This window comes from Micropterus dolomieu, linkage group LG02 (assembly GCF_021292245.1).
Source record: "Micropterus dolomieu isolate WLL.071019.BEF.003 ecotype Adirondacks linkage group LG02, ASM2129224v1, whole genome shotgun sequence".
NCBI classification, from domain to species: Eukaryota; Metazoa; Chordata; class Actinopteri; order Centrarchiformes; family Centrarchidae; genus Micropterus; species Micropterus dolomieu.
The window spans coordinates 9,204,839-9,219,396 of record NC_060151.1 but is presented as its reverse complement, the minus strand read 5'-3'; the positions used below and the strand labels follow the sequence as shown (position 1 = coordinate 9,219,396).

General features: G+C 42.3%; 2 protein-coding genes across 2 annotated transcripts in view; both read left to right on the top strand.

Moving 5' to 3' along the window:
* Positions 1 to 687: 687 nt before the first annotated feature.
* On the top strand, positions 688 to 9,657 carry polr3h (polymerase (RNA) III (DNA directed) polypeptide H). The gene is made up of 6 exons (XM_046073530.1): positions 688 to 1,065; positions 1,861 to 1,957; positions 2,505 to 2,591; positions 3,407 to 3,470; positions 3,661 to 3,895; positions 8,977 to 9,657. Exons 1-6 carry the CDS (start codon positions 955 to 957, stop codon positions 9,025 to 9,027), a joined length of 645 nt encoding a protein of 214 aa, XP_045929486.1. The 5' UTR covers positions 688 to 954; the 3' UTR covers positions 9,028 to 9,657.
* An 852-nt stretch (positions 9,658 to 10,509) lies between these two features.
* Positions 10,510 to 14,558, top strand: part of LOC123985727 (cold shock domain-containing protein C2-like) — an 8,219-nt gene continuing 4,170 nt past the window's right edge. The window contains exons 1-2 of the mRNA XM_046073544.1: positions 10,510 to 10,667; positions 12,836 to 13,248. Coding sequence (XP_045929500.1) covers positions 13,067 to 13,248 — 182 coding nt within the window. The 5' untranslated portion in view covers positions 10,510 to 10,667; positions 12,836 to 13,066. The remainder of the gene's footprint in view (positions 10,668 to 12,835; positions 13,249 to 14,558) is intronic.

The window sequence follows — 14,558 nt, the reverse complement described above, 5'->3', positions numbered from 1 at the left end:
AAGCAGAATACTAAAGTGCATATTGATGGCATGTAATGTATCTTTTCATTAGTAGGATGAAAGTGAATATTTCCTAAATAATTCAGTTGCTAATTGTTCAGGTTAAATTCATTTCACAAACACAATCTAACTAGACTGACTTAAAACCCCAATTCTATTATTTTTATTGTTAAACTCTAACAGTATGGTATGGCACCTGAATGAACAATGCGAATAACTAAACCACTAAGACTTTTGATATTTTAACTTTAAAATTAACTATTGTACCTCTAAAAATAGTTTAATAACGTTATTGAATTAAGATATGCATAAAAATACAAAATTGAAAAAAAGATTAAGTAAATAAAGGTAAATAGTCCATGACAATAATTTAAACAGTAATAATGATTGAATGTAATGTAGACAAAAAGTAAAAACAAACAAGTAGGATTGTTGATTTCAACAAATTTTGTGTGTTTATAGTCTGTATATTGACAAATGAATAATTCTACTTCCTAATTTGTCACTGTTCTGTTGTTATGGTTATCTAGCAGATAATGTCATAAAACATGTAATTTTTGTTTTGTTTTTAGATCTGTAAAAATTACGCAAATCAAATAGTATGGCATGGCGATTCAACGAGGTTTAAAAACCTGCACTCACTGTACCTTTAAGTTTTGCTACGTGTCGTAAAATCTCACTGTCGTAAATAATCACGTGGAGACATAATGGATGCTTCTGGGTTTGCTGTAGATTATTCTGGGTTTCAGTGCTGTCTTTAGCTAGATGGTGGAGCATTTTTGATTTTCTTTTTCATTTCCGCTGTGGCTAAACAGGAAATGCTGTCCTGAAAATAGGTGACAAGCCTCAGCTCAGCTCGCTTGTTTCACCACAGCAGCTCTGCGTGTGTGTGTGTGTGTGTGTGTGTTGGTGTGTGTGGAAGTGAGTACCTGTTCACAGTCTGCAGTCTGCATCATGTTCGTGTTGGTGGAAATGGTCGACACGGTCAGGATCCCTCCGTGGAACTTCCAGAGACAACTCAACGACGCCATAGCTGAGGAGCTCAACAAGAAACTGGCCAACAAGGTGTGTGCGTTTTAACTTTATTCAGTCAAGTAAGTTAATCTCTTCTGCATGAGAGACCTGAGTGCAGCAGGAGAAATCAGAAAGTCACAGCATGAAAAACAGTTACACAACTCTCTGAACAGGTCCAAAATTAAAAGTGTAAAGTCAGCCAATAGGATGAGACTTTCAGGTTTAATTATTTTACTTCACTATATGATGCAAAGCACTATAAGGCAGTCTTCCAAAGTTCAGTCTTTACTGGTCCCATGGCCAGATCTGATTTGGTGAGCAGTAGGTTTAAATTTGAGAAGAGTTGTGAAATACTGAGGCAGGTTCAGAAGGAGACATTTATAAAGAAAACTATTGTGTCACCCTATCACTGAGGACTTTCAATAATTATCGATTATGTAAAATTACAAATTTGCCTCAAAGGATTGAACATTTCTAGATCATATGACACCCACTGTCTGTAGACACCCCATTAGTGATAGGAAAAACTTGATGTGTGTGCAGAGTAAACAGACATAAATACAGTCAAATTAAACTGTTAAACAGACTGACAATGTTAGGTAGATATACTATATAAAGAATATGGACCTGGTAAGACAACATTTTGATAGTAAACAAAAGGACATAAAAACATTTCACTGGTGGTGAGGTGATTTCGGCTGATTTTTTGTTTTAAGGTAAGAGGATAACAAGTCACTTTGGCTCTTTGCATTACGAATTTTGCTTATTGAATGTCTGTTGTGTTGATCAAGTGTCAATTCAGCATGTCTGCATCTGCTAAACTGCGACCTGCTCCCTTCACCTCAGGTGGTCTACAATGTTGGCCTGTGCATCTGCTTGTACGACATCACTAAACTGGAGGACTCCTATATATTCCCAGGGGACGGAGCCTCACACACAAAAGGTATGATGATGCCGACAGAGCTGTTGACGGGACTCTCTCATTTCCTCATACACTTGCGTCAAGCCTCTTTATATTTGAGACGCATTGCCAAATAGTGCAACCCGATTATAACTGAGCCCTTCCACTTAGTTTTGTAGTTTTTTGTTTATGATTGGGATTTAGCCATTATTAGTGCAATAATTCTCCTCACTCACTGTTTCTTTTTTATGTGTTTTTACGTTAGTCTTGTTGATGAATTGAAGAAGAAATACGTCTAACTAGAGTGCGTCAGAAATGAAACTTTTACCCTGACATCCTGACAGAAACATTGTTGCATCCATATCAGAGCGGGATGGAGAGGGACGCTTTTTTGCCCTGCACTGCTAAGAGTAAACTTCCGAAGGACATACTGATGTCCTGAACCAGAAAATGTTGCAGCTGTGTTTTTATCCAGTAATAAAATACACAGAGGTTGTGTGAGATTGGTGTAACCATTGAAACCCCCTTATTGCCACTGGTAGTACTCTGTCACCCACTGATTTGTTCCTGATTTCCTTTGGTCTGTCAGTTCACTTCAGGTACGTCGTTTTTCACCCTTTTCTCGATGAGATCCTGGTCGGCAAGATCAAGTACTGCAGTCAAGAGGGAGTTCATGGTAACTTCTGCCTTTCCATTTCACCATATTGGATTCAATCTCCAGAAATGTATTAGCAAATTTATTCTCAATACATTAAAAGGAAAAAAACACAAGCAATTACTTCTGCAACTAATGATTATCTTAATTTCAGTTCATCTGACAGAAAAGCAACAACAATTGAAAATAGCTAAACAAATCTGCCTTATTTATTTATTTATTCATACACAACTTTAATCTTGATCTTTCCAGAGTTTTAATGAATCTCTAAGACGAGTCTAATTAGGATCTGAGAGCTTTTTATGTTACACTTCTCTGGTTCCAAAGTCACATGTAGCTGTGCTCCACTTGCTTTCTCCACTGGTTTGCTGCTAATATATAGATCAGTCACATTTGGAGGACAATAGTCCGTCACTTAAGAAGGTAATTTGTAAAACATTTCAAACACATGTTTATCATAAATTTGCAACCATTTCGTAAAATGTTGGCCTGTTGCATTTACATTTTACATTTCGGGTGTTAGCAGACGCTTTTGTCAAAAGTGACTTACAATAAGTACATTTGTCAGAAGAAAGTGAAAAGCAAAAGATCCCTGTCGGTACAGTAAGGATGTCAATAGAAGAAGTTGTTCAAGCACTCATAATTGCTAGATTAGCCATTGCTGGTGCATGCAGCACATTCTGATATGTTAGTCTTGTCTTGTGTATTCATGTTTTTTTAACTTATTACCAGTACATTAATGACTAAAAGGTGTGTGTGTGTGTGTGTGTGTGTGTGTGTGTATATAGAAGTACTGTGTTAAACACTGTCTGCTCACTGTAACCTTTGTTTCACAGTGACGATGGGCTTCTTCGATGATATTCTCATTCCACCAGAGTCTCTTCAACAGCCTACAAAATTGTATCCTGAACTGAAAATATTCATATAAATGAAGTAAAGTACTGTTATTTATTTTACTGTTTTGCCACATGTTCACACACACATTGTTTCTGTCACACATTATTTAAATTCTGATGTAGAAGTGATTGTGTCTGTAGTTTAAACTGCTGCACCTCCTGAGCTGTTGAGCCATCCTTAGCTACAGCCTCAGTGATGAAGCAGAGCAAGTTTGGCTTTGGGAATATGAGACGGACGAGGGGGCGCATGACCTCTACATGGACCAAGGAGAGGAGATCCGTTTTCGGGTGACAGATGAAGTTTTTGTGGACACGTCGCCGACGGGCCCAGCCACTGCAGCGACAGACACACCGGGGCAACCGGGACAATCAACTGCGCCGCCAGCAGCGGAAAGCCTGGAGAAGAAAGAGGCACCGTACACTCTGATTGTAAGGACACACTTCTTGACTTACGCACATTTACATCACAAGGAGATCTGCTCCGATCAAAACTGTTAACATAAGTTTCTGATGAAAGCATGAACATGCATTGTTATTTTGGCTGATTCAGACTCTGTAGGTTGAAGTTGGGTGGGAGCTGTAGTCACCAAACTCCACAGCTGTGTCCTACTTCAGGGGCTGCCTCCCTCCATTATTTCTAAACAGAATGAGTCATAATGGGAGAACAAGGCTGTCCCATACCAGAGCACCTCCAAATCTAGCTCAGAAATGTGGGCTTCTTTTTTCGATTGCTTGGGACTCCACTGGTACAGTTGACCTGCTGCACTGTTTGTCAGTTGTTTATTATGTCTTGTAGAGAAATTTCACTGGAAGTGTGGTTACAATAGGAAAATCTCTGGTTTAACACTGGTAGTTAGAGAAGTGGATATCACATTGTGATCCTTCTGAGGGCTCCTTCATGGTGAAATGTAAAACCTCAAACTGACACGAACCACCTAAACCCACAGTTTTGGTCTCCGTCTGTCTAGACTAGTGTTTCTCAACGGGGGCGGTACCGCCCCCCAGGGAGCGTTCCGAGGACAATGGGGGGGGGCGCGGGAAGCAACATTTTGGAAAGGCGGGCGCTGAGCTGCTTTTGGGGGGCATTTGCTAGTTGGAAATTCTAAGGCGAGTTTACACCAAAGATTTACAACAATACGAGTTTAAACTTTAAACTACTTGCAAAAAACTGTGGTCTGCAACATTAAAACCTGCCAGTTTAGTCCACTGCGACTGGACGAGATGGTGTATTTTTTTTTTTCTCCGTCAGCTACTTGTGGTGCAGCTCTGTGCTGCCTTAACGGTAACGGGAAGTCACAGTATCATCTGTAAAGTTTTGCCCACATGGCGTCAACTGTGTAAACTCTGGAAAATTGACTCTCTCTTTCTTGGTATTACCGTGGAAAAGTGTTTATTTCTCTGAGGAATACACTGTAACATCTTATCGCAGTGGTTACACATTTACAAGAGGGATATTCCGGTATCGGACTTACCCTGAAAGGAACTTTGCTGCGACACCAGTGAGTGACGTGGACAGTTTGTGGCAAAGCAGACATATACAGTAGTTTCAGTAGGCTATAAAAATGTGACGTTAAAAACTGAAGCCCTGACTTGCTCTGTTGGGGATTGTAAGCGGCACTTTATCAGAGGTGCTGAAGTTAACGTGTGTGGAATTATTCGTGAGATTTCTGCCTGATCACAGATGTTGTTGGTTAGTTGCGTTTTCCCCCAGCATGAGCACCTTCTCGTCTCATCCAGTTCTGTGTCTGTTGGATGGTCGGGATACTTCCAGCGAATCAGTAATGTAATGCAGTATAGGGCATGTAGTAAAATATTATGAATTCTATTTAATGACGTTAGTCTCCTAATATTAGGACTTTTTTTTCTTTACATGTCAGAGAACACTGATACGTGAGAGAGCTTCTGAATGTGCAGAAGGTTTTGAACATGAGCAGATCAGTGGATCGGTGGATTGGGGGGGGCGTGGCTCCCCTGGCGTGGGGGCCCGGTCTGGACCGGGGGGTCTGAGGACTCGGGCTTCTGGCTTTTGCTCATTTCTGGGCCTGGGGGCCCGTTGTCTCCTCTGCTCGCCTGGGCCCTCTTTGGCAGGGGTGGGGCACCTGCTGCTTCCCCCTGCCAGCTCTCTCACAGTGGGGGCATTCGGGAGTCTCTGGGGCACATGGCCGGTGTTGTCGGGGTGGGTTTTGGTGCTCCTCCTTGGGGGTGGTTGACTGGGGGGGCTGGGCCCCCGTCCGGGGACGAGACCGGCCTCGGGTTTACAGGGCTCGGGGGCTGCTGGCTCTGTCAGCACTCAGGGGAGGGATTCGTCTGGCTGGGCTGGGGGACTGTTGGCCTGGTTCTCCCGCGTTATCGCTCCCTGGCGGCAGGGAGCTTCCCGGCACGGCTTTCTGCTGTTCCTCCTCGGGGTAGGGCGCAGCTTCCCCCGGGACATGCGGTCTGGGGTCCTTTGCGCTTTGGGGTGTCGCGGAGTGCCCTGGCTACTGGGGGTGGGGGTCTCTGGGCGCTGCGCGGGTTGATCCGGTTGTGGTTTGGAGGGCTGCGGTGGGATTATGGGGCGATTGTGGAGTTTATTTGGGTTTTATTTTTTTCGGGGGGGTTTCCCTTCCTTGTGCAGGGTCTCTGGATGGCTACTGGGCGGCTGGTGTAGTCTTTTCAAATGTTACCGAGCGAATGGATCACATTCTGATAGCGAAAGGAGTCATTTTGCTCGGGTTGCGACAGTCAAATATATTGATTCACTGTGTTACAGCCGCCGTTTTGGCAGCTAGTAAAAGTTACTTCAAAGCGCTGAATACTTCCGGTCGGCTCGGAGGCATTGCGAGGCTACCCAGCCGACCAATCACAGTGCTTACGGTCCGCGTCGACTCGACGTGTAGTTACATTTTACTGAGGAGGTGCACGTCAGGCGATGGCGTAGCCTCTGCGTAGCCCCGTAGCCTACGCCGTCGATTTGACGCAGAAGTATAAATTACCCTTTACTTTTTCCGGCGTTTGGGGGGGCGGCGGACATTTATTGGCGGGTGCACGGTGACCTACGCGGCGCGTTTGCTGCCGGGCTGGGACTTGCTGCTGGTGTTTCTCTCCGCTGGCTTTCGCTGTCGTGTTCTGCCGCTCGCTCTCTCTCGTTTGCCCGACATCGAACGCGGGGGGCTGCCGGGCATTGGGTGTCGCAGTGCGCGCGTTGGGCTCTTCACTTGTGCATTGGATTGATGTTAATGATTGCGTGGCATTTGGGCGTTTTGGTTGTTCGCTGTGCGGCGGTGGGGTGCTGGGTGTGGGGGGGAGCACTGGTCTTTGTTGTTTGCGCACCGCGGTTGGTCCGGGCGCTGCTCTTCCGCGGGTTACGCCTCTTGCGTTCCGTCGGCATTGCGTTGTCAACTGGCATTTGGATGATCTTATTTATTTATTTATTTATTTGGGCGTCTGTTGGTTGGGTCGGGGTCTTCCGCGTTTGCATCGCGCTGCATCTGGGAGTCCCTTTTTTATTTATTATTATTTTTCTTTCTCCCCCCCCCCTATTGGCTAATGGGGTTCTTGCCTGCCTGTTGCTGGGGTCGGTGTGGCACAGTTGTGGCGTCTCACTAACAACTACATTCTTTAACAGGCTTATGCGCACACACACACACACACACACATACAGACACATTGCTTTTCCCTGTTGTCCCCACCTTCCATCCCTCTTCTCTTGCAGGTGTTGTCCTTTCTGTCTGTTTGTGCCCTGTCTGCCCCCCTGTCCGCCGGTGACAAATCAATACATAATTAAATAAATAAATAATAAAACCGACAAAGGAGTATATTAATACTCTCTTGTTAAAGTAAAATCTGTCTGGCACAATATGGTATATCCAGCTCATCATATTCTTTACCAGGCTGCTGGGCAGGACAGGTTTAAAAAAAGAAATTAAAAAAAAAAAATGACACAGAACTTAATCATGTGTGTTGACTCAGCAGGGATGATATTAAATAAGTTGATCTACAGGAGAAAAATATTTAAAAGCAATAAAGAATGCCTCACTACATTATATTCTGTTATATTTATATATTTTGAATTGTTGTAATAAGACATTTCTACCAAAAATTGGTGCAGAAAAGCAGACATTGGAGCAGAATCTTTCACCAGAATGCAGGAAATTAAGTGTTTAATGCTCAAAATCTTCTGGGGGAGGACCCCCATACCCCCCACTTATTAAGTGCCCCATCCAATAAAGCAGTCTCTGGCTTCACACACAGTTTCTGGGAGGAACATTCACTTAGACTTGCCATTTAGTCAGGTCATTAAGTTTCTGCCTTTAAGACCACACCTCTGAATGCTGTGGCTTGTTTGAAGGAGGCAGCTCCTGAATGAGAACATCTGACATCGTCTTTTGATGCGGACAAACATGTTGAATTAATTTCCTTCCTCCATAAAACATTTGCAAAGCTGCTTTTTAAAGTTTTTTAAATCCAGTATTGTTTACATGCTAGCAGTCTTCTTCTTCTGTTGATGCAGTGCTGCTTATCTTGGTGTGCCAACGGAACCTGTGGATAAGTGGAATTGCGTAAAACCATTGGCAGGACAATGTATTGCTTCACCCGTGTGCACATTCTTGTGTGACCCAGTGTGCCCTTGAGTGCGTGCATGAGACAAACAACATGGACCTGCACACAGGGAACCTTTTAACATCAGTCAGTTAAAGCGAATCTGTTTCTGCTAAATATTTGTTTACTTTTCCCACTAAATCTTGGTCATAGTTCTCTAAAACATTTTTAAAAGTACTGCATAATTTTTCTTAACCTTTTAAGTAGTTTTGTGTGTGTGTGTGTGTGTGTGAGAGAGAGAATGTGCCTGTTTTAATATATTTGTGGGGACCAAAATGCTGAACCCCACAAGTTTGAAGGGCTGTTCAAGGGTTAATACTTTTAGAGTTAGGTTTAGGTTGGGGGTTAGGTTAAGGTTAATGTAGTTGGGATGGTTAAGGTAAAGGTCTATGGAATGCATTATATCGATGAGATGTCCCCAATGGGATAGAGGAACAAACGTGTGTGTGGATCACCTGTTTTTTTTTTTTTAACTGTCAGTAGTTTATACTCTGGCAGCCGAGGGTTATAAAAATTGGATGTTGTTGCACAGCAAATATGACAGCTCTGTTCATGTTGGACCTTCCTGTTCTCCATTCCCTCTGCACTGATTCCAAGTCACAGAGGCAACTACTGAGTTCACCACAACTGAGCTGTACGGACAAGATCTTTATTGATTTGATTTTGTTTGTAAATTTCACTGTTATAAATGCTGTCGTGAACAGGCTCTTATACTGATGTTTAAAAGATTCATAAAGGTTTAAGTAATCTCACCCTAAAAGATGCAGATTTAGCCTACATGCTTGAACAGTTCTGAGTGTAGGACTAATTCATCTGACTGACTGAAAACAACTGTGTGGGTGTACCATGGGTGTGCGATTGTATTAACTGTGGCCATGAATGAAACAAAAGTAGCTTTACCTCCGTCCTGACCGGCTATGCTGTTGTTTCAGGGGACCATCTGTGAGCCGGGGCTGGGGCTGCTGTCATGGTGGAACAGTTAGCACTGCTGAGGAAGAGGAGGACATTTGGTGGTAACAAACATATCGGCCATCATGACTGATCAGAGAGATGGTTAGCTGGAGAGACACAGAGCCCTGTTGATTGGGTACAGAAGTCAAGACACAAAGTCGAGCTGCTTTCTGAAGCAGGATACTGCTGGTGTGAAGTGACTGATGAAACCTCTGTCACTTTGGGACTGATTGTGTTGTAAATACTGCTCTTAACATCCCAGCTTCATGTTTACATGTATAATTTACCACATATTTAATAACACAATGACTGATGGACATTTACATTCATTTGGTATATTTTACAAACAATAATGGAGTCATTAATGATTTGAATCACAATGTCATCACTACTTTGGTATGATAGGTCACTCTTTAATGGCTCAAAAGAGTTGCTGTTAAAATCTGGGTTGAAAACTGAACGTCATTTATCAGTGATGGATACATTTGTTTCCCGATTCCTACGGACATTCTTGAGTTTAAGGTGAGAGAAATAAGGTTGAGTGTTTTTTTCCCCATTGATATTAATTTACCTGTGGGTCAGATTTCTAAAACATTTGTATCATCCAGATCCAAACAGGTAACTTTGCAACAATAAAAATGTTTTTTTCTGTGGGAGTGAAATTTGTCAAAAGATTTACTTTTATTTGAAATTGTATCCCTACCTGAGGTTTTTGTGCACACATCCTCTGTTTATTTAAATTTGTCTCTTAGTTAAATGGCGTATCATCCGCGTGAGTGGGCATGATATGTGAATTTCTCATTCTGTGTGATTAGAGGAAGCATATCAAAAAGGATTAGTGACCAGCCTTTAAATCCAACAGTTTGAAGGGCAGTGAAGGACACAGCGCTGCTCTCTGCACTCTGTTGGTCAGTTTGAGTTATCAGCTCACACACATATGTGTTTGTTGTACAATCTGAAATGCAGTGGGCTGTGTTTCATGTGACAATTCCACGGCCAGTTGATGTTTGTCTCTGCTGTGTGTTATGAAACTAGGTCAGACTGTTTTTTTGTTTTTTTATCAACAAAAATAGATGGCATGCATGTGACCCCTACTACAGAAATATTCCTGACAAAAAGCATAGGATGAAATAATTTACCATGTAAAAATAAATACTGCCACTGAGTGCTCTCTCAGCTCACCTTGGGCATTAAAACAGTTCTTTTAAGTAGCAGTTTTTACTGATGTGTGTGTGTGTGTGTGTAAAATGATAAACTTGTAAAATGCAAAATCCATTTCATTACTGGAATCTTCCTCATAAAACGTTATTTACAATAGAGGCGCACAATAAGGGCTGCATAAAGAGCTCAGCATGATAAGCAACATAAAATCATGGTATAGACAAAGAACACCTTACATAGGCCTACATGACAAGAAATGAAGAAAGTCCTTTTCTACACGCGCACGCGCACGCGTACACACACACACACACAGAGTCTCATCACGCCATCGGAATCTCCGCCAGCTGCGCAGACTCAGCAGCCATAACACCGTCACATCAGGGTTTTCCGTCGGTCTGCGCGGATTTGGTCGACTTATATATTTAATTACTCATTATATAATACACACCGACTTAAAAGACACACACTCGCACACGCCGATCGTCCTCAGCCTCCTAGCGCACCCAATACAGTAAGTAACATTTCTGCGAATATATGCATGTTGAAGTTCCTGCATATATGCATGTTGTCAGACTATGTTTGGGCAATGTATTGTTTGCATGTTTGACATAACCGCTAAATAAGAGACACATAGGCTATTTTATGTAGCCTAGCTCTGGTTGTAGCCTAAGGAGGACTGATCGATATAGCAATTACACAATATTTGACCGCCAGCTGGTCTTCATGAGCGGTTCTCTCACTCTGCTTTTGTCCAAGTTATAGGCTATTGGCTATAACAGCATCGGTTGCCTATTCTGCCTCTCACACATTTTTGTGTGAAACTACAGACATTACAGAAGCTGTGAATCGGGGATTCATTTCTTTACATTACGCTATTGGCTTAAATAAAAACAAGAGAAAAGCAAAGAGTTAAAACAGGCTATGGGATTTTATGGTTCTGGGAGGAAAGTGTAGGCTATGAATTCTACTCGGGACAAACCACACACACAATTCACAGACACATTAGTCGTCCCTTTTCATAATCATGGGACAAGGAAGAGATTTGTCCCCGAGCCGGGCCACAAGAGCCATGACCCTCTTAATTCTGTAGCTTTAGTTCTGCACATCCAGATGTTCTCCTTCTGCTGTCTGTAAATGAGTTGCTCTGAATGTTGGGGTTCATTCACAGCGCTCTTGTTTCTCATAGGTTTATTATTATCTTTATTGTAATTATAATAATAATGTGTAAAGTCATAGTTTGTCCGCACCGCTGTGTTTTCTGCTGTAACGGATCCTGCGGAAACCCTGTAACTTTATGTCTGTAGTGTCCTGCTCCCGCTCAAGTGGAATGTAATTGTTCTTTTGGAAATGAAGCACTGACGTCACGAACGCACCACTGGAGGCGACGTTCTGCAGCTGTTCTGACGTCACGCCGCGTGCGGAGCTCCAGCTCTGCCTGCATCATAACAGGCAGACGAGTGGGCGTAAAAAACGTCCTACACACGCACGTATACATAGAGTAGCCTATATAAAACGGTACTGCTGCCTATATAAAACCGTGTTAATGGCGATTCATGGGGTGCATCCACCCTTGAGGACTGACAGGAAACCAGTCAGTTGTAGCCTAACCTTGAAATATTACTGTGGGGAGAAACCAGATTAGAAGGTATTGAAGGGCAAGGTCACCTGACTGACTGTGGTAGTATTAGTGAATGATGAAAAACAGATATGAATGCTTTAGCCTATAAAAAAAATAAAAACTGAGAATCATGCAGAGGGAACGAAGGAGCATTGCCTACTCTGTAACTGATTTGTATTGAATATACACTATACGGTGATAATGTCCTTTAATACACTGCACAGTTGAAATGCATGTCAAATAGATATGAAAAATTAATCTCCACGTTTTTTAATACTATGCTTTGGGTAGCTTCAGAGATAAACTGTGCAGTATAATAATTATTTGGGATTGCAGTGGAATGCAAACTGAGCCAAAGGGAGACTTCCAAAGGATCCAGGTGACTAAGAAAATTAGTGTTTATGCATGAAATTAAATTTAGGGCTGGATTTAAAGGGGCCTGCACCATACACCCCAAGATCAGTTTACTTGTCATAACAAGCTTTACTCTAATCTTTTTTGTCAAGTCTGAGAAATAACACATTTTTAAGAGAAAACTAGAGGTGTGGAGTTTACCAGGAAAGTCTAATAAAAACATGCTACTGTGTTGCATTATTGGAAGTTTTTTTGACCCATGCTACAGTGTGTAGCCTACTTACATTCAGGATATCATGGTCTCTGCTACATCGACTTTTGACCGTTCTTTTCTCCCTAGCAAGTCCCCCAACCTCGGGGCGTGCACTCTAAATCACTGGAGAACAATTTAACATTAGAAGGGACTTGATTTAAAGTAGGCTACTTTGGAGGGGGTTAGCTGTGTCACTTCAATATCTATTTTTACTCTTGTAAGGAATTTGATCTGATAACATAAATTTGACATTATGGTACAACAATATATTCCTAGATACACTGAAAGAACACTGAAAAGGTATTCTTCACCTGACATGTCCCTGTTGTCTCTGACTTGGTTTACTCTTGACTGGATTACCCCTCTCATCCTTCCTTTCCTCCATCAGGTCTAAAGCCACATGACAACTATCTGATCTTCCTCCGCTCTCTCCCTGTGCCCTCTCTCCTCACAGCCCGTCCTCCTGATAGACTTGAAGTGACAGCACTGACCTGGATAACCGCTGAGCCTGTGTCCCACACTGAGGCTGGCCTGTCCAAGAAGACGGACTCACAAATACACCAGCGGACAGACAGCGGTGTCAGCAGTCCAGCAGCAGCCTGCGGCTCAAGGAGTAGCAGCAGCATCCAACACTGCATCCACACCATCTTCACCCATCCTTCTCCTCTTCCTTGTCACATCTGACATGGCAGACCCCAGCCTCACGTCGCCCTCAGGGACGCCCTTGCGCTCCCCCAACAGCTCTCTCACCCTCTCCTTCCCCTTCTTGAGGGAGGGGAGTCGGGTATGGGAGGAAGGCAAGGAACCGCCGCTGCCTCGGGATTTGCCCAGCCCGTTGCCAACCAAACGCACCCGCACCTACTCAGCGTAAGTGATTAGTTTACATTTATTTAAATACGGTAACATTTTTAGGTACTTGTACCTTATTTGAGTTTTTCCAATTTCATGCTACTTTAAAACTTCACTACATTGCAGAGAAAAAAAATACATTTTAACTCTACTACATGTATCGGTAAAACTTTTTAATAAGGCAGCAAAGAGTTTTTAAGATGAAACTAAAGGCTAATTTATTCATGTTTAATAAATAATTTAATAAAGCTTAGTAGATCATTTTTAAGCTAAGAATAGGAAACAACTTTTGGTGCCAAGTTGTGGAAATTCCCTCCAGCCACAAACCAAAACTGGTTAATAACTGATCTTTAAAGCAATGATTTACGAGTACTTTTACTTTTGATGCTTTAATGTTGCTGATATCTCTCTGTAGTTTTAGTCAAGTAAAGTTTTGAATGTACTTTACTTTTACTTACAGAAAGAATCTGTAAGTAAAAGTAAAAGTGAGTTTTTGGGATATACTCTGAATACGTCCACTTCTGCTATATGTTATAAACCAAACTGAAAAACAAAATGTGTTAATTGTTGAACATTTTTCAAGCAGAAAGAAAGTGCTGATTTCAGTGTCTCTGATGTGACAGATGCTTGTTTTTAACCACTAAATATTACCATAAATGTGAATCTGGCAGGTAGCTGTATCATGGCTGGTTTGCAGACTGTGGTTGGTAGTAAAGAAATATTGAATACTGTACTGTTTACACTGTGAGTCAGCAGATTAGTGTTCTCATCTCTGCTGCTGTTGTGTTGTGACATTACGATGTGTAGGTGTTAATGTGATCAGCTCTTCATCTTCCTTCTTCATGTCTCCATTTCTCTGTCTTGTCAAAAGGGCCTGAACAGTGAATTGTGTCACATAAAAGAAAATATATATTCTTGTAAACGGCTCCTTCTCGTTGAAACAGTATAACACTAAGTCATACTGAGATTTGTCAGTTTATACACTGCTCAAAAAAATAAAGGGAACACTTAAACAACACAATGTAAATCCAAGTCAGTCAAACTCCTGTGAAATCAAACTGTCAACAGCACAAACTGGAAGCAACACTGATTAACAATCAATTTCACATGCTGTTGTGCAAATGGAATAGACAACAGGTGGAAATTATAGGCAATTAGCAAGACACCCCCACTAAAGGAGTGGTTCTGCAGGTGGTGACCACAGACCACTTCTCAGTTCCTATGCTTCCTGGCTGATGTTTTGGTCACTTTTGAATGCTGGCGGTGCTTTCACTCTAGTGGTAGCATGAGACGGAGTCTACAACCCACACAAGTGGCTCAGGTAGTGC